Genomic DNA, 18,175 nt, shown 5'->3' with positions numbered 1-18,175 from the left:
ACACAATCCTTGTTTATTATATATTTTTTGCCACAGTAGTTGTGTGAAAGCAGATATAAATGTGTCAAATCTAGAATCATCTCACCCCATGGGTTGTGAGATTCTGAGCTACACATGTGATTCCATTTCACTCTGCAGCTCATGCATGACCCATTCAATTCAACCCTTCCATGAAGGATGCAACGGGGTAATTCAAAGATCATGTGAGTTCACGAGGTTCCTGTCTGACTAGGGCATATTAATTCATTTCATCATGCTTTTTTGAGGGGAAGCAATTCAATTGTTGTTGTTGGTTTTGTTTATTATTATTATTATTGGGTTGGTTTGTTTTTTTTGGCGCCAGGAGGTGGGGGGTGGCGTGCCACAACAGCCACACACTGGTGCACCATATGTAGTTGAGACTTTACAGTTCTCAGACAGAACTGAGGATATTGGTGTAGTAGTGTTTTGAGTTCTCCTGAAAGATAAATTGCATTCATTAAGGAGGACTGATAGCGCATGTCAGCAACTATAATGCTTGCCCTATGGAACTTAAATTCCGGTTTCTGTACACAGGATACTGCCCAAGATCATAGTGTTTGTAAGAGGCTTCACAAGTTGCTTTGATACAGTTAGTTGTGTTATTAGATGGCCTATGTATTTAGTCATTGATTGAGAGTATATATAATTGTGTAAGCATGCTGATTTTTCCAAATTATTGAAAGGGACTTGGCTTTGATGCTGGGCTGTATTCAGTTGACTTTTTCTAGAAGGGTTTTTTTTTTCCTGCACGATGACATTCATTAAATGCTGGCTCTGTTTAGGTTGTTGAGCATGGCCTTGGTCATCTTCCCTTCACGGAAAAGCAAGTGATCACTCCTACTGGTAAGGGCAGGTTTCTTGTTGTATTGATGTCTCAAAGAAATAGTTAAAAAACACTCTTTATTGTGCATAGATGTTGCTAGATGTGTTAGTTATAGCTATGTTGTTTACAGACACATATATGATATCCTATTACTGGTTTCACAGAGAATTGCAGAAAACTCGTGCTTTGCTCGTTTCCTTGAGAGCTAAAGCTGGTTACTTCTCTTACGTTATGCAAAGCCTGCAGGGGTAGCAGGAGAGAGTTAGTAACATTCGGAACCAAAACAAAAAGATCTACATGGTAGACACAAAAGAACAAGGCATTGAGGTTGGAACGGTCCACTGGTCTCATTATAAAAGGAGAACTATCTTCTCCTATAGTCACGTGGGATGGAGATGGAAATGAGGGAAGTCAAGGAAAAGATTGGGCCGTAGATACACAAGAATAAGGCACTAAGGTGAGCTGGGTCCAGCCCCCTTTCATGAGAAAGAGCCAACTATCTTCTTCCATAGTCACATGGGATGAGAGATAGGAAGGGGGACATGAGACAAGAGAGAGGGAGGAAGGGATCTTTTGTACGACTTTTATGGAGACTTTGTTGCACTTATTGTAGTCATGCCCAAAAGCTCGTAAGGCATGGCCTTATACATCTACTTGTGGTAGGTCATTATGCTTCAAATTTAAAGCCTAGAGACTAGATATTTGGAAGCCTTTTAGGGGGGCCTTTGGAAAGAAAACATAAGGTCTTTTTCAGGTTTTTCACTGATAGAGACTATGGTATCTTTGGTTGACATGAGATGCCTTCGTTTTTGATTTTGTATTGGGTATTTCTTCATATGTGGCTCAGATTCAAGGATTACTACTGCAGCAACTTTAATCTCTAGGAGTAGCTAGGATGATTCAAAAAGAGAAGCTTCATTTTTGTTTCAAGTAGTCAGGGATAGTATAGTGGCACATTAGGCTTTCTTTGAGGTTTAAAGAACGTCACTTACATGTCGCCTACTTGTTGGTCAAATGATGGTCTTATGCACACTTGGTTCTTTCTCTCTCTCTCTCTCTCTCACACACACACACACACACATGCACGCGTGTGCACACTACCTTTGGCATGCTCATGCACACACACATGCGCATGCATGCACGCGTACACACACGCACAGAGCAAGCATGTTACTAATCCAAAATGGTTGGGGGGAGTTGCTTTGTTGGATGTCAACCTTCATCTAAGAGCTTTGAGAATAGCACTTTTGCAAGCTCTATGTGTGCAGAGTCATCCTGGGATTGATGTTGCAAAAATTTTCATCGAAGAGATTGGTATCTTTGGTGGTTGCTTGATTGGTATCTTACTTGAGCATCTTGGTATCTTATCGAAGAGATTGGTATCTTATATGAGTATCTTGGTGGCATGTGCTGAATTCAACACGGCTTGTTAAAACTTCCTAGTTATTCTTGCTTACTCATTTGATAGCCTCATGGCAAGAGATTCTTCGGTTTGTAGTTTGGTGTCCTCTTGAATTCTGACAGGAGGGTAATTCGTTACAAGCAAAAGTGTTGGCCACTTCAAGGCTACTTGATTGGTGAGATAAAGATTTACAGTGAGAGAAGTTCAATAGGATGGCTCACTTGGGATTGCAGGCGGTGAGAGATGCTATCATTCCCGAGTAGTCTCGTCCTTATTTCTTCCGTCACATACACCAATACTCAGGCGCCGTTAGGCTATTGCCACATTTGGTTGACCTTGTAGGAGAAGCTTCGACAATATAATCCATTGCTTGCTTTTCAGCCTACTTTTCCTTGGTAGGACTCAATGTTTGTGAAACCTAATGATTTTCAGAAAAGGTCGGCTAATTAGATCTACCATAAGATGGTAGAGGATAAGAGATGGGTTATTGAGAAAGCCAATAAAGTTTGGCATGCTTGAGATAGTAGAGTGAAGTGGTAGGATAGATTTATTCATGTGCTACTGTAGTGGTAGCATCTCTAATAGTAGCATGTAGTGAGCCAGCTTTGAAGCTAGTATTGTGAAGCTTCGGACTGCTCTTTGGCACATTTGGCCGACATACAATGCATTTATTTTTGATTTGGCCTCAACTATCCATTGTCATGTGGGCTATGCTTGAGGATTGCTGTTGTGGCAGGTTAGTACCATGGTTTCTATTGGTGTGAACCTAAGAGAGGTGGCTACTTTGTGGATGGATATTATCCACACTGCTTTGATTGTGTCTACTTTGTGCTTCCCTTCTTTTGTTACTATAGTCTTGTGTTTTTGGCAGGCTTTTGGCTCCATGTGTAGTTTTCCACTTGTCTTTTCAGTTCAGTTGGTTGGCCAGAAGACCCTTTGTAAATCTTCGAACTTCATGAAACGAGAGAGAGAGAGAGTTATATTAGCGTCTACATAAGTCCAAGTTGGCCTATGAGACCAAAAGGCTACATACAAAATGTCTGGGAAGTTTTCCAAGTCCCAATAAAGCTACTATCTGGTGTTATGGTGAACTAGGCGAGTAGGTACAAAATGGTATATAGACTCCATACAATCTAGATGCACTTCGTGTGTGTGTGTGTGGGTGTGGGTGTTGTTTCATCAAAAGAGAGAGAGTGTGTTCGTGCCATTTGTGCATTACACACCCAAAGATGATAAACACTGAAGATGGCAATGCCAAGTGATTTTGCTGGAGGTATCTTGAGGTCTGGCATGATATTAAATGTTGGATGCCTTTTTAATTGCCATTCTAAAATTGTTTGGAACCATTTTTCCCTTCATTATCAAGTAAGCTATAGGTGCCTCTAAAGCTTTACCTGGAGGCTGACTCTAGAATCAAAACTGTGCATTCAAAATTTTTGTGTAGTGGGCCAACATTCTAGAATTTTTGCAATTATGGGCTGAGTTCTTCTTAGTTGACAGATGTCCAGGGCCAACTTTTCCCACAAGGAACCTTAATCAGTTTTCTTATACTCCACAAATTGCTGTCCATTGTTTTTAGTTATCATCTATTTATTTCCCTAATTGTTTCTGTCATCCTCTGAATCTCTGAAAAAGAGGGTTTGGTTGGAGCAGAATGTGTAGATGCTTCATATATCGACAATTCTGTGGATGGTTCTCTTCTTGAAATAGAAAGCTTGTTTGAGGGTTTTCTTTGAGAAATACGGTTCTCTCCTGAAGCTAGGAGTTCTCTCTCAGTAAAACAGCTATTGTTATATGACAGTCACTGAATGCAGATATTGCATGACTAGCTGATTTCAAATAGATTCGTTGCTGTGCTGTTATAAACTATGGTACCTAGAGCTGGTGCAGGGCAAACAAAACTCCACGCTGCGCATTGGCACAGCGTAGAGCGCGGAGGTCTCAAGGGATTTTCTGGTACGACTCACCTCGGCAGATGCAGCCCGTGAGCTAGTGGATAGCTCACCCTATGCTTCCATGAAGGGGGTCATCTACATGGTTCCCTGGTATAGTGGCTTCAAGTTGAGGCATTCGTGCTCCATAACAGGTTTCTTAGACATTTGGTCACCCTACTCTTTCTTGGACTGGTGGTAGATTATCTCCAGTTAGTGGTGGACTTTGGACGGCTCTTCGGCACTCTCCTTTCCGCTTCCTTCGCGGATGTAGTGACAGCGGCAAGAGTCCCAAAGATACGGGTGGCAATGAAAGAGAGAAAGAATATACCATAGTTTCTGGAGATTGAGGCAGGTGAACACTCTTTCAAGCAATAGCTTATTGTGACCGGGTAGCCAAGGCAGTGTCTGTGTTGTTATGACTTTGGGCATCATGCAACAGACTGCACGTGCTTCAGAGCCAAGGCGGCTTCGCCGACAGGCCCACAGGTGGACACTGACGAATTTACACGGGTCCAAAGACGATAGAGGGGGAGATGGTAAGGGGGGCTGCAGTCAGCCCCTTAGACACAACCACGGCAGAAGGGAGCAGGAGAGCAAGCGTCGCCCCACCGGCAGAGCACCACACAACGTTCTCTCCTTATCCCACCCGGTAGGACCACATGCCTTCACATCCACCTCCCATGGAGGTGTCACAGGCCATCTCACTCGAGGCATCCACCCCCCCCCTCCCCCCTACACACATACACATGTGCCTCCGATCACCCCACCATCCCTCGCCTCCCCCTCCCCACCATCTCCATCGTCAATCAGTCCCCTTGATCCCGACCCAGTACAATTGACCCCCCCTTATTCCCCTCGCCCCCCCCCTCCTTTCCACACACCCACTAGCTCATGTGTCTATGCCACTCGTCACACTTTTTCGAGATAGGCGCAGCTGCTACCACATGAGTTTTTTCGCAGTGGTTCGTGGACCTACTTGAGAGTTACGGAGCGTGGAGAGTTCCCACTACTTTTGGAGGTGGGAATCTTCGTGGTACGCAAGTCAAGGAGCGGCAAGGTTCATCTACTAGCACCACCGGATGGACCAAACTATGCTTTATTCCTTCATACCTCTCATACCGGATGGACCAAACTATGCTCTTTTTCTTCGTTAGCAGCTTCCACACCGAACAGATGCCTGTTCGGCCAGCCATAGGTTTCCTTATGAGTTTACATCTTGTATCTTGGAATGTGAACAACCTCCACTGCAGTGGGGCACGTGGTTCTAGGAAGTTGATTGTTTGGCAGGAGTTGCAGCCTGTCCTCGCCGTACGGATCGACATCTTACTTTTGAGGATCACAAGCTCACTCCCACCTAGGTCCATCGGGTAGGGAAGGCACTCCCAAGCAGTTCATACACTTAATGGGAGCAGCCATCGGTGCCCATGGCAGGAGTGGAGGCATATGCACCTTTGGACTCTTGGATTGTTCGAGGAGACTTCAGTAACCTGGAGGCCTTAGAGGACTAGCATGGCAGAGGCAGAAACTTCCGGGGCATGGCTGGGAAGGAGTAGGAGGCATGGGAGGTCTTCCTACTGGCAGTAGGTGCACGTGATGCTTGGAGAGACCCAAATTTCCACAGGAGGGAGAGGTTGTAGGCATGGGAGGTCTTCCTACTAGCAGTAGGCGCACGTGATGCTTGGAGAGACCCAGCGTTCCACAAGAGGGAGAGATCGTTGGACTTCTCTTGGGAATATTGGTGGCTAGGCGGAGTTTTGTTGGAGCGGCTTGATAGGTTTTATGTGGGAGAGTGGGGATGCTCTCGCGGAGGCCAAGTAGGGCAGTTGGTTGGCACCACTTTGTCTGATCACTGTCCGGTTCTCATGACTTGATCTCCCAGCCTTTGCCCTAGACACATGATCCTATTGGATCCTTGACTCGGTCTATCAGGAGGGAGTAGGTGAAGAGATAGATTGAGCAGCTCTGGACTAGGGAGTGAGGCAGAAGGGACGAGATCATAGAGGAGGTTGCAGAGGTCCTAGTCGAGTCGAGTAGTATTTGCCAGGAGGCAGCCCTACAGGCTAGGCAGCAAAGGTGGGAGGAGGAGAGAGCACTCCGCGGGACCTAGCAGCCATGTAGAGACTACTATAGGAGGCACGAGGGGATCCCATTCTCCATGCATAGGAGGTGCATGCACGAGTAGTCCTCGTTGGCCTAGAGGATAGGCTCAGAGTTTTTCTTCCGCACCTTAGCAGCCTTTTGGGCGTGGAAGGGGGACACGATGTGCATGGAGTTTTTCTAGGCACATCAGCCCACACTCAGGAGAGCAGATACGCAGCCTTCGGGATCAATATGGGAGGATTTGCTCTAGCATAGATGAGGTGATGGAGATTGCTACTGACTACTACAGACACTTTTTCCAACAGGAGATAGCCTCAGCCAGAGGACAGTGATGTAGACAGTAGGTTTAGGATCATATCTTGTCCCTCGTCACAGAGATGGGGCGCTTCTCCTAGAACCCTTCACAGAGAAGGAACTAGAGGAGGCTTTCCATGCACAGGACGGGCAGAAATGCCTGGGAGAGGATGGCCTTTCTCGGCTTTCTTCACTATCTATTGGGAGGTGGTGAAGGACCCCCTACTACTGGCCTTCCAAGAGATTTTTAGGTGAGGACAGATGTCAGGGAGTCTATCGGCAGGTCTTATCAGTCTCCTCCCTAAAGAGGGAGACCGGTTGGAGCTACCCTAGTGGACATCGATCACCCTGTTGTCAGTGGCTTATAAGGCACTGGCCTAGATGATTGGTAGGTGACTCCGCCTTGTGCTTCTAGACATCATTCATGACACATAGACGGGCTTTGTCCTGGATGGGAGCATCCTAGACAATGTCTTCACCTTCTTTGAGGCGATAGAGTGAGCCCAACACAGTGGTCAGTGGTCAGGGATTGGCGGCACTAGTACTGGACTTCAAGACCTATGACAGGGTTGATTGGGACTTCTTAGAGGGCACCATGGCGAGGTTGGGCTTCCCCTAGGCATGGATCTGCGGGGTCTCCGCACTTTACAGATTGGCTACCAGTAGGGTTCTCATAGGTGGCAGGCAGGGGAGGCATTTCGGTTGGAGAGATGGATTCGACAGGGCTGCCCTTTGGCCTCGTATAACTGTTCCTACTCTTTGTAGAGGCGATGTTTCACTTCCTTAGGTCACGTGTGGCGGGTTACGTGGCCTCTGGCTTCTGGTCAGAGAGGAGATGGAGCTATTAGACTCAGAGTATGTAGATGATACAACGCTCTATGCAGAGGACGATGAGCTAATGTTGGAGACTGGCGAAAGTTGGTTGGTTTCCTTATGGATCCGGACTCTAGCACGGAGTAGGGCATCCACTTGGGATTTTGATGGGTGTGTAGAGGGTAGACCGTCCGGTACCTAGGGTTCCAGGTGGGACTCAACATCACTCCTGCTCAACATTTTCTTTCAATCCTCGACTTTATTAAGCGGAAGCTGACCTATTGGAGTACTGCTTGCCTTTCCCTAGTGGGCCGAGCCCTGGTGGTTAACCAGGTCATTCGAGCGACAACTTGGTATATCTCCTCGTGTTGGTGCTTTTCCTCGTCCTGTGTAGTTCAACTTCGTTGCCTAGTGTGAAATTTTCTTTGGGCCGGGTGAGATGGTTCTAGGGACTCTCGAACCAAGGTGGCGTGGGTGACCATCATCTGGCATCGGTTAGAGGGAGGGCTTGGAATCATAGACCCAGAGTATTAGAGTGTGGCCCTTTTGGGCAAGCTAGTAGTCCGCGGTCTCACACCAAGAGGACAAACTTGGAAGTTCCTATTGCAAGAGGGTCTCCAAGAGTGTAGACCGAGGCTGACTGAAGATTGTCCTTGAGATGGATCTTCACGACGGCCCAGGTCACGCCCCCTAGATCTTCCTTCCTTCGCAACCTACTTTGTGTGTGGTAGGGCCTTCGTGAGGCCCCTTTTTAGAGCCCCCTAGGGTGACAAGAGAAGATAGAGCGCTAGTCAGTGATTTGGAACCCCCAGGTCAAAGATGAGGATGGGGTACAGATTGGCGAGCGCCCCCACATCTAGTGGGTTGGTTGGGAGGCCAATCCTGCTTGTACCATCAGGACATGGCGAGAGGTGTATAGGATGGAGCAGGTATTGCAGCAGGCATCAGGTTGTCAAAGAGGAGTTGAGTTGAGGAAAAGGGAGATTGACGTAGCGACCCTTCGATATGAGAGCTGGTAGAGCCAGGTGAGGTATGGGCTGCTAGATTTTCACCAACAGGTATCCCCCTACAGGTGGTAGGTAGAGTGGGCGGCGCCCCACATGAGACTTTCTTCATTGTGCAGGAGGGGGGGTGCCTGATCCTTGACAGAGTGCAACAGGATGAGGAGATAGTTGTCCTTTTGTAGAGGAGGATTTGGGTGGTTGGCCTTCAGGGGAAGACATGGCATCTGGACCCTTGTGTGTTTTGGGAGGAGTTTCGGGAGTGGTGCCTTTGGATATGGGAGAGTAGGCCACTTGATGAGCTAGAGTGGGACCCTGGAGAGCGGCTATGGCTGGCCATAGTAGTCACCAAGAAGCTAGCGAGGTTCTTGGAGTACACAGACAGGATTGACAGACACATACTAAAGGAGGACGACAGCGCCTTTGCATAGCAGATACTAGGTGGAGCACATCACGGATGCTTTCTGGCGGACTTTTTGGCACCACTATGGGATAGTTGGAGGCCGAGGAGGGTATCGTATTTCTTATGGCTGTTGGTACATGGAGGTTTGGCGGTGGGGAGTTGGTTACCCTAGATGTAGAAGGATGGAGGTTGTAAACGCTGCACACAGCAGTTTCTTGAAACTCCAAAGCATTGCCTTCGGTCTTGTGAGGCAATGCAGCTTCTGTGAAGAGGAGCATGCTGCATTCTCCGCTGTCTAGCACCTAGCCTTGGATGTATCTCATGGAGGCTTTCTGCTGGTAGGTAGTCAGCCAGGGCCGTCACCTTTTGTATAGGTTGGGATGCAGGACACGATCTTCATCATTGAGGCTAGGTTGTGTGCAGTGGTCGGCTTGGAGGCTCTACCCATCTATCAGGTACTGGAGCCCACAACAGACCGCTTTGAGGTATGGGAGATTGTAGGGAGTCTCACTGGATGGCACATCTGGAAGGCGCGGTGTCAGGAGTTTTTTGGCAAGGAGAGACTTTCAGTACAGGCGACTTTGGCAGAGCTTCCGTTGTAGTCAGTCTTTTTGAGTAATATAATAGGCCAGATTTTACTTGCAAAAAAAGAAAAAGTCAAACAATCCGGAAGTCATGTAAGAAGCTCAGCTGAAAAGGAGAAAGGCACTCAGCATATTTGTTTCTGTCTTTGTAGAACAAGTCTGTTCACACTTGTTCTTTTATTGTCTACTCCATATTTCTAAAAAGATGCAAGTCCTTGCTGCTACATGAGGTCTTAAGCCTTTCGCAGTGCATGCTTTGGAAATTGTTTAGGATGCTCTGTTACATTCAAAGCATCAGTGATATGCAAATATGTTTCTTGTATTTGCTACAGGTTCAGTTTACACTGGGGTTGACTTCTGCAAGCAACTTTGTGGTGTCTCCATAATTCGAAGGTATCTAGCCACATCCCTTTCATCCCAAATATTTCTAACTAAACAAGTTAGTTATGTTGAGAAATCATTCAAGTAATTTTCATAATGTTGTGCTTCTTTGTTGATAATTCCATTTGCAAAATCATGTACAAAATATCAGCTTTGAAAGGGACAAAGCCTCTATGATGGCTTTGCATTTACACTCAATCTTAGCACTTACTTTTGTATCAAACAATTTTATAAATCGATCAGGAAACAATGTATATGTGCAATAACAAATCTGAAATGCTATAACTTTTTGTGCTTGTTTTATTTCATGTGTTTCATTGAAACTCATGTTTGTTCATTGTAGTGGTGAAAGCATGGAGAATGCTTTGCGGGCCTGTTGCAAGGGTATCAAAATTGGGAAAATTCTTATACACCGTGATGGAGACAATGGGAAGCAGGTGATAAAAGAAACCAGACATCATGCAGTTTATATGACACTTAAGTTTTATATTTGTGCACAAACTTTCTCGTAGCTGTGGGTGAATGGCCTTATGATTTCACTAATAATTATTATTTCATTCAGCTGATTTATGAAAAGCTTCCACGTGATATTGCGGATCGCCATGTTTTACTTCTGGATCCTGTCCTAGCTACAGGTTAGCCTTTTTTAAAATTGGCTACAGGTTAGCTACTTTTGAGTTGATATATCTTTCGCTTCTGACTCTCTGGTTTTTCATATTGAAGCATCATTTTCAATGATACTGATGGTCCACAATTGCAGGAAACTCTGCCGTCCAAGCAATCGAATTGTTATTGCAAAAGGGTGTACCAGAATCTCACATCATTTTCTTAAACCTCATTTCTGTGAGTATTGATATGGATGGCTACACTCTGTTTTATGATTCACTGCTTGCTGCAGTCTTTGTTTTCAGCTTTACTGGTGACATTACAAGTTGTCAACTACCTGGCCGTAAAGCTGTCTTTGATGATGGGCATTGTGCTTTGCTTTTCTATGTTGGGTCTCTTGACATGCAAAAAGGACTGATGCCAATTTTATATTGGCATGAGGCAGTTCTTTTGTCTAAAAAGATGGGGACTATTTTCTCTCTAGGATCTAATTCTTGTTCTTGACAGGCGCCAGAAGGCATTCATGCAGTGTGTAGGCGGTTTCCCTTTCTGAAAATTGTGACTTCGGAGATTGATGCTGCCCTGAATGAGGAGTATCGGGTAGTCCCTGGTATGGGTGAGTTTGGTGATCGCTATTTTGGAACTGATGATGATGGGCCAGATGTAATGTATGACACTCCACTTAGGGTCTCCAGATCTAGTAACAGGTTGACAGCTTGAAACACGAAGCTGGCTCATCAAATGCAGGCTGGTCCTATTGTGTTTTCCATTGTTTTTTGGGGAAACATCATTTGAATAATTGTTCTCCCCTAGAAGGGCAGTGAGAACTCAGCCCTATTGATTTTTCTGTATGGTGAGGACTTTGCTCTATTGATTTTTTATATTCTTAATGACAGTATATGCTCCCTACGTCCACAATTTGCACCTGCCTGATAAACATCCGGGCAGGGGGAAGATAACAGGATTCTTGTCTCTGTATATTGATCCAGATATGCTGTCTACCTTTCCTTGACATTGGCTGGGTTGTTGCAAAGCCATCTGGCGTGTTAGTGATTAGAAGAGTCGATGCAGAGTATGGATAACAAAACCAAACAACTTGATACACTGTCTGAAGGGAAGGGGAGGTGGGATCACAGCTTAGTAGTCGTCTTTGAGCAAAGTTAACACTCTACTTGTAGTGTGGACTTATCCTAATACAGTTGAATTTCATTCTCAGTTCTTTGTGACGGTACATCACGCATATGCGGTGGAAGAGCAAATAAGAAACTTTCCAGGTCATGTGGATTTCTCGTCATTCCATTAGAAGTCTAGTGTATTTCAGCATTTAAGAAGTGGTTTTTGCTATGCTCAACACCTAAACATGTGCAAAGAAAAGGGTAGAAAGATTTTCTTTTACAAATCAAGCAGAAGGGACGAACACACCAGCACTTGGTGACAATTTTGGGTCGGTAGAACAAGAACCCTTGAAGTGATTGGCCGGAGGTTGAATAAAGTTGTTGAGAATAGTGGCTGAAAAGAACCGACTAAGCACATCAGTACGCTACTTAAAAATGAGCAAAGAAATAAGAGTAAATTTTCATCTTACAAAAACGTACTATGAGTGGCATTATAATGCAAAAGGTCCAGGCAACTCCAAATTTGAATCTCATTGGTCTCAGCTACCCAATGTGATGTAGTAGCCTACATTCTATCCACCTTTTGACCTCAATTCTGGCCTTGCATTGGTATTTGCTGACCTCTTGCATGAATAATAGGTTCCTCATCAAAACAACAATAAGTTGATTTTGACTCGAACAGAGAGTTTAAATAACATAGAAAGAACAGCTGCAGTTACAAATTGGACCTGGAGGTTGCTAAAATGTCAGTCGGGAGTCGTGTGTTAAAACGAGACTTACAAGACTAGCATAACTCCAGGATATATGATATTGTCATGAAAGGATGCTAACATGACTTGCCTCCAATTATTGCCACCAGGTTCCAAAATCAATAGTACTTGTAAATCAGATCCTCCCATGACTAATCAGTGGTAAGTGCATCTTTTAGCTCTTTGCTTGCTAGGTCCACTCCTCGATTTTGCTAATCTTGGCTACAGTTGGGACTTGCAGCTTACTAAGAAACTTGATTGTTGAGGTGTTAAGAGAGCAAGCTATTCTTGCCATTGTGATTTGAGAAAGGAAGAGTAATAAGATTACGAGTTGTCATGAGAAACTAATTTGAAGTTGGAGAGGGGACAAGTTGCAACTTAACAGACTTTGCATGAAGTTATTAATCCCCATGTATTTCTTGCTTCTTGAATTGTAGACTATGGATGGATTTTCAATCCATTCATTGCTTGACCTAGTGAATTACTCTCGTCATCATCAATTTAGCTAGAGGGGGTTAGTATGCCCAAGTTTAGAACTACTCTCTTCCTCATCAATTTAGCTAGAGGGGATAGTATGCCGAAGTCTAGAACCATTTTTGTTTGGACCAAGTGAATCACTCTCTTCCTCATTAATTTAGCTAGAGGGGGTAGTATGCTCAAGTTTAGAACCATTTTTGTTTGGGCCACTCTTGTTGCTTTTCTCCTTATGACTCCTGCTCGGAATGGGGGACTATGATGTCAGCAAATTAGTGACAATTGTTGTTGACGACTTCGTATTCTTGATAGCTTGTGTGGTCAATAAGTCCTCTCCTTGTTAATGCTAAATTTTGTACAAATTTTTGTTGGTCCGTGTTAGAAACTCTCCTAGCATTTGTACCTTGGGGGAGAGTAGGAGCTTTGCTCTCAATGTAATAGTCTTGGTTTCCAAATTCATCAAGTTGATTCCATCTTGCCTAGTTTTTTTCTTTGGAAGTCAATCTAGTGAAGTGGGTATTAGGTACCTACCTTAGTAATATTTGCCCCAAAGAAACTTGCTCATTGTTGAATCCCACGCATTTAGAGATGTTTTGTTCTAAGAGATCAAGCACAGATAGATGCATATTGTTGGTAAGATGTCTAGGATTTTGAGTTTTACGTGAAGGTGCAATGTAGTATTGGTTCTAATTATTTCTAGTATCTAAATAGTTCTTTAAGACTCAGCAGTATCTATAGTAATGGGAAATCCTAAGTATCAACATCACACACCTTCATTGATCACTTTTCCCTTCTTGCCTAGACTAGCAAGAGTTTCCTTGGTCACACTAATTAGTGTGGATGTCTTGAAGTTGAAGGAAAGTCCCACGGACTTCCAATAACAATCTAGAAGATCAAGAGCATTCTTGACCAACTTGAAAGGGAGATTTGCTATTTTAGGACGTAATCCTATTTTTTTGCATAACCAATTGAAGATTTTTCCAATTAATTGGGTCGAATGTTTTCTCCACATTAAGTTATAGATAGACTACTTTTTGCCCGAAAGACTTGGCTCATTGCTGTGCTATGATGGTGTTTATGACATGCCCTTCACAAACCCATATTGGTGCTTATTAATCCATTTTTGGAAGATATGAGCCAACTTGTTTGCAATTGTTTTCGTAAAAATTTGTTATATGATGGTCATAAGAGTATTAGAGTACCGATGTGATAATCTCAAACATTGCCTTTGTCCGGGAATTAGACTTATAATACTCTTCTTCCAAGACTTTGGAAGTTGCAGTGACTCCCAATCATAATTTACTAGCTTTGTGACTATCTTCGAAATATCCCAATAGTGAATTAAACATTTGGGAGTAATAAAATCATAACCTAGAGCCTTGTTTTACCTTAGTCCTTTAATGCTTATAGTAATTTCTCTTGAAAGAAAGCATTGGGAAGCTTAAGATTGTCTTCTTGCAAGTTGTTGACTGCATCCCAATCTAGAGAACCATCCTCTTCATATTACCTTGAGAAGAAGTTGTGACAATCTTCAACAATGTTTGTGTGGTTAGTCATCTAGCTTTCATGCGCACATTCAACAATGGTGAGGCTCACTTGGATGCTCTTGAACCTAATGCTTTTGATAAATTGAAGGGAGACACAAGCAGAATCTAGTATCATGCGCCTATTAAATTGAAGAGAGAAAATTTCAAGTTTCCTCACAAGAGCTCTCCTAGTGACTCCATGTGCATACTAAAGAAATAAAACATCCTCTTAGGAGAGAATGAAGCTAGGATCCTTGAGTGCCATTTTCTACAGGTGCTCATTGGTCCATCTTAGCTCTTCTTTCTCCATGTTAGAAAGTAGAATGCCCTAGAGTATGGCACAATGTTGTAGAGTGCTCGCAAAAGGTTCCTAGTGGTCCTAAGCTCCTTTTGGGAAATCATTTTGCATTTGACTGATGGCTCTCGGCATCATGTGAGAGGGTTTGTCTAAAATGCTTGGGGCTAATAATCACAAGTCCTTTGTGGGACCCTTCTACATTGCAAGCATCAAATTCTATTATCCAATGTGACCAAATTTCATACCAAAATTTGCTTGTGCCCACAGTCCGATAGTGCACATAAGAGCACTTATCTTATATAAGTTGTTCCTTCTTTCTTCTTCTCCAACAATGTGCAAGTACTAGAATTTATATACAAGTCTAAGTGGATCTCAATTCATACCACTATCAAGTATAGCAATAACTAATAATAGATTTCTCTTAAGCTTGAGAAAATAGTACACATTTGAAAGCTTTTTGACATCATCGTTTGCGACAAGAAAGGAAATAAGACATGTCCTCAACAAGGCATTTTTCATTATTTGCTAAATGTCACAGGGATTGATGCTTGTGAAGGTTGTGTAGAACTATATGAACCTTTGATGTTGGTTAGAATAACTTGTGACTAAGGCACACAAAGCATATGTGCTCCTTCGTTTTAACATGGTAGAAGACCAATATTCGGAAGAGACATAGCTCTCATATCTTATGAGTCCAAGTATGAGTCCAAGGTAGGTTATAGTTCTAGGTCAATTCTCATCAATCTCCAAAAGCTCATAAGAATCAAGGATAGTTATAATTTTAAACTCCCACAATTAATAGTTTCTAACATCTAACTTATTTTCAATAAAGGTTGATGAACAAATGCTCAATGTTTGAATCATTGATACAACACCGCATGTAAACACCACTCTTTGTTTTTGAAGCCTTTGCCTCTCTTGGACTCAATCACCATTAAGCTCTAATACCATTGAAAAGTTACACCATGCAATGAACCAAACAAGATACACATTTTTCTAGAAAACTCAAATCTCGTTAATTATAAACCAAGTGAAAAAGTGATGGCTCTATCCACTTGTGCGATTCTATAGTGAAGCTTAAATGAAGATCTAAACAAATTCTAAGTGAAGAGCTTAGGGCTTGCTAGATGAACTCTAACTTCTCTATTTTAATGCTCACAAAGATAGTCAATTGATCTACCCAACATACCATGTTAAAACCCCACCAAGGGGACCACTTGCCCCCTTAGGATCTCCCTTAAGACCCAAAAATAGAGGTCTCTAATAACTCCCACCCCCCACAATTTAATGTAGTGTACCTTGAGTTGTTAAGCAACTTAACTATTGCATCTAGTTCATAGATTACACCACATAGGCCACTTATTTACCATGCAACCACATAGATCTCACTTAATGTATAAGTCAAGAGACCAGAACCAATATCCAAGCTCACACACACTTCTTGTAATGGGGGTCTTACAATGTTAAACACTATTAAGCATATATGACAATCTAATCTAATCAATATATTATCATTTAAATTCCCAATTCCTTTATTTCTTTTCACTTGCTTATTGAAAAAGGTTTTTAGGGATTATAGTTTTCTCCTATGATCTAGAAGTCATTAATAAATGCCATAAGCCATTAAAGTCAACTCATTACTAGCAATTAAGAAGATCAACGATGAAGAGGAAGGATGGAATGTTGTCAAAAATCAAAGGCGCAAAGATCAAGCATAAAAAATAAATCTAGTGTTCTAGAAAGTACATGGTCACAACCCCCTCAAGTCAAAAAATTCTAGAATGACAACAATTACTCGCTATAGTAGAGGTAAACCAAGCTCTTTCGTGCACCTTAACAAAACCCCTCTTGATCACCTAGATAGAATTTCCTAGTATGGATGCCAAAGTCCAAATATCTAACACTATAAGGTAAATAAACCTATTGGACAACTCCAATTATGATTGGTTCAAGGCTAGAGCTAATGGGAAAAGTTTAAAAGAAACTTGGCCAAACAAGTGGATGCTTGAGTAGGGGGCATTGAGAATAGTGACAAAGGATTTGAACATCAACACATGCAATATAGCTCCAAACAAAGCCATGAAAGGATAGCTTAAAGTAGCAACAATCAATGCTCAAGGTCTAAATGGAAAGCTCAAAAGAAGCCTCTTTTGGAATGGGTAAGGAAATGGCACACCCATGCATTGCTAGTGCAAGAATACAAGCTACATCAATGGAGTGGAGGGACCTTCCAACATGGGGAGTACACTTGCATCTTTGTTGGTAAGAAAGGAGAAAAATCAAGTTGTTTTACATTGGTCAAATCAATCAAAAAAACCTTGCTCCATAAGGATTGAAGTCTAAGGAAAACAATTAGAAATACCCCTAAACTGGGATGCTGATAAGATCTCTTTAATTAGTTTATGGACATAATTGTAGTAGTGCCAGGAAGAGGCCTTGGAGATGGAGCTGAGAAGCACCACAACTCAAAGGTGACTTATCGAAGATGACTTCAACTCCATCATTGATCCTCTTGACACTTCGACCACATCTGTTGATGCATGGTGAAGAGTTGTTTGGCTATTAGTGCAAGAGCACTTTAGTATCAAAAGATATGCATAGAGAGAGACATTTCCAAAAGAAAGCAAGAACAAAGAAAAGGCTTCTCTAGAGTTGGTGCATGTTGACTTATGTGTGGTAAGATGCCTACACAAGCCTTGGGGGGATCTGTTTTGTATTGAGGCTGTTGAACTCCATACTTGAACCATTATGGAAATGGCTTAAGAGTAAGGGGTTGTGACCTAGTTTGTATTGAGGTTGTTAACACTTCAATTGACATTCTAATTTAAATCTACATTAAAGTCTCTCAAGTGAAAAACACTGCATAAGGCCTACATTGGTCAGAAATCATATGTTTCCCATTTTAGCAACTTTGGATGTGAGGGCTATATGTATGGTTTAGGTGAGATGAGGAATGAATTATAACGAAAAAGCACCAAATATATAATCTTGGATAACAATGATAAGCGAAAGATTAATAAGTTGCATGATCAAAGGAAAAAAATATCACAATAAGTTGTGATGTGTTTAGAGAGAGTAACCACCTACACTAGAGGTAAAGGAAAGCCCTTGCACTTTATCATCAAGCAAATTAGTCCACTATGAACCCACCCAAGTGCTATCCATAATCTAAGGGCAGGGGAAGCATCCTCTTCAGATGATGATGAGAAAGTTCACCAACCTGCCATCACTCCATTAGAAAACCAATTGCCATGATGGGAAAAATACCTATGTCTCTTAAGAAAGAAATAAAGGAGGAAAGGAAAGCTTTTGATCACATAATCAACATAACCTTGACGGTGCTTATGCAAGAAGTGAAGGAGCCAAATTACTTGGAAGAAGAGCTTATGTAACTAGCATGGAAATATGTTATGGAAGTTGAGGTATGACAACATATTGAAGAATGATACTTGGAAGCTAGTGGATTGACCAATCAAGAGTAAGGTTCTTGGTACCAAGTGGGTTTGGAAGGTAAAGTATAATACCGATGGGACCTTAGAAAAGTACAAAGTCATATTGCTAGGGATTTTCAAAGGTCAAAGGGTTTTATTATCAAGATTTCTATGTTCCAACAATCAGTATGACCACTATTTGCGTAGTACTTGCGGTGCC

The 18,175-nt window shown here is 42.8% G+C and overlaps 1 protein-coding gene across 1 annotated transcript in view; it reads left to right on the top strand.

Moving 5' to 3' along the window:
• LOC148022245 (uridine/cytidine kinase UKL1, chloroplastic-like) overlaps nt 1–11,577 on the top strand; it is a 53,394-nt gene extending 41,817 nt beyond the window's left edge. The window contains exons 10-15 of the mRNA XM_087697879.1: nt 804–864; nt 9,708–9,768; nt 10,100–10,193; nt 10,319–10,391; nt 10,517–10,599; nt 10,870–11,577. Of these exons, the coding sequence (XP_087554005.1) occupies nt 804–864; nt 9,708–9,768; nt 10,100–10,193; nt 10,319–10,391; nt 10,517–10,599; nt 10,870–11,082 (585 nt within the window). The 3' untranslated portion in view covers nt 11,083–11,577. The remainder of the gene's footprint in view (nt 1–803; nt 865–9,707; nt 9,769–10,099; nt 10,194–10,318; nt 10,392–10,516; nt 10,600–10,869) is intronic.
• The last annotated feature ends 6,598 nt before the right edge of the window (nt 11,578–18,175 follow it).

This window comes from Lygodium microphyllum, chromosome 17 (assembly GCF_053477565.2).
Source record: "Lygodium microphyllum isolate KBCC chromosome 17, Lygodium_microphyllum_v1.1.10, whole genome shotgun sequence".
In the NCBI taxonomy this organism is placed as follows: Eukaryota; Viridiplantae; Streptophyta; class Polypodiopsida; order Schizaeales; family Lygodiaceae; genus Lygodium; species Lygodium microphyllum.
This window is presented reverse-complemented; position numbering and strand designations above follow the sequence as displayed.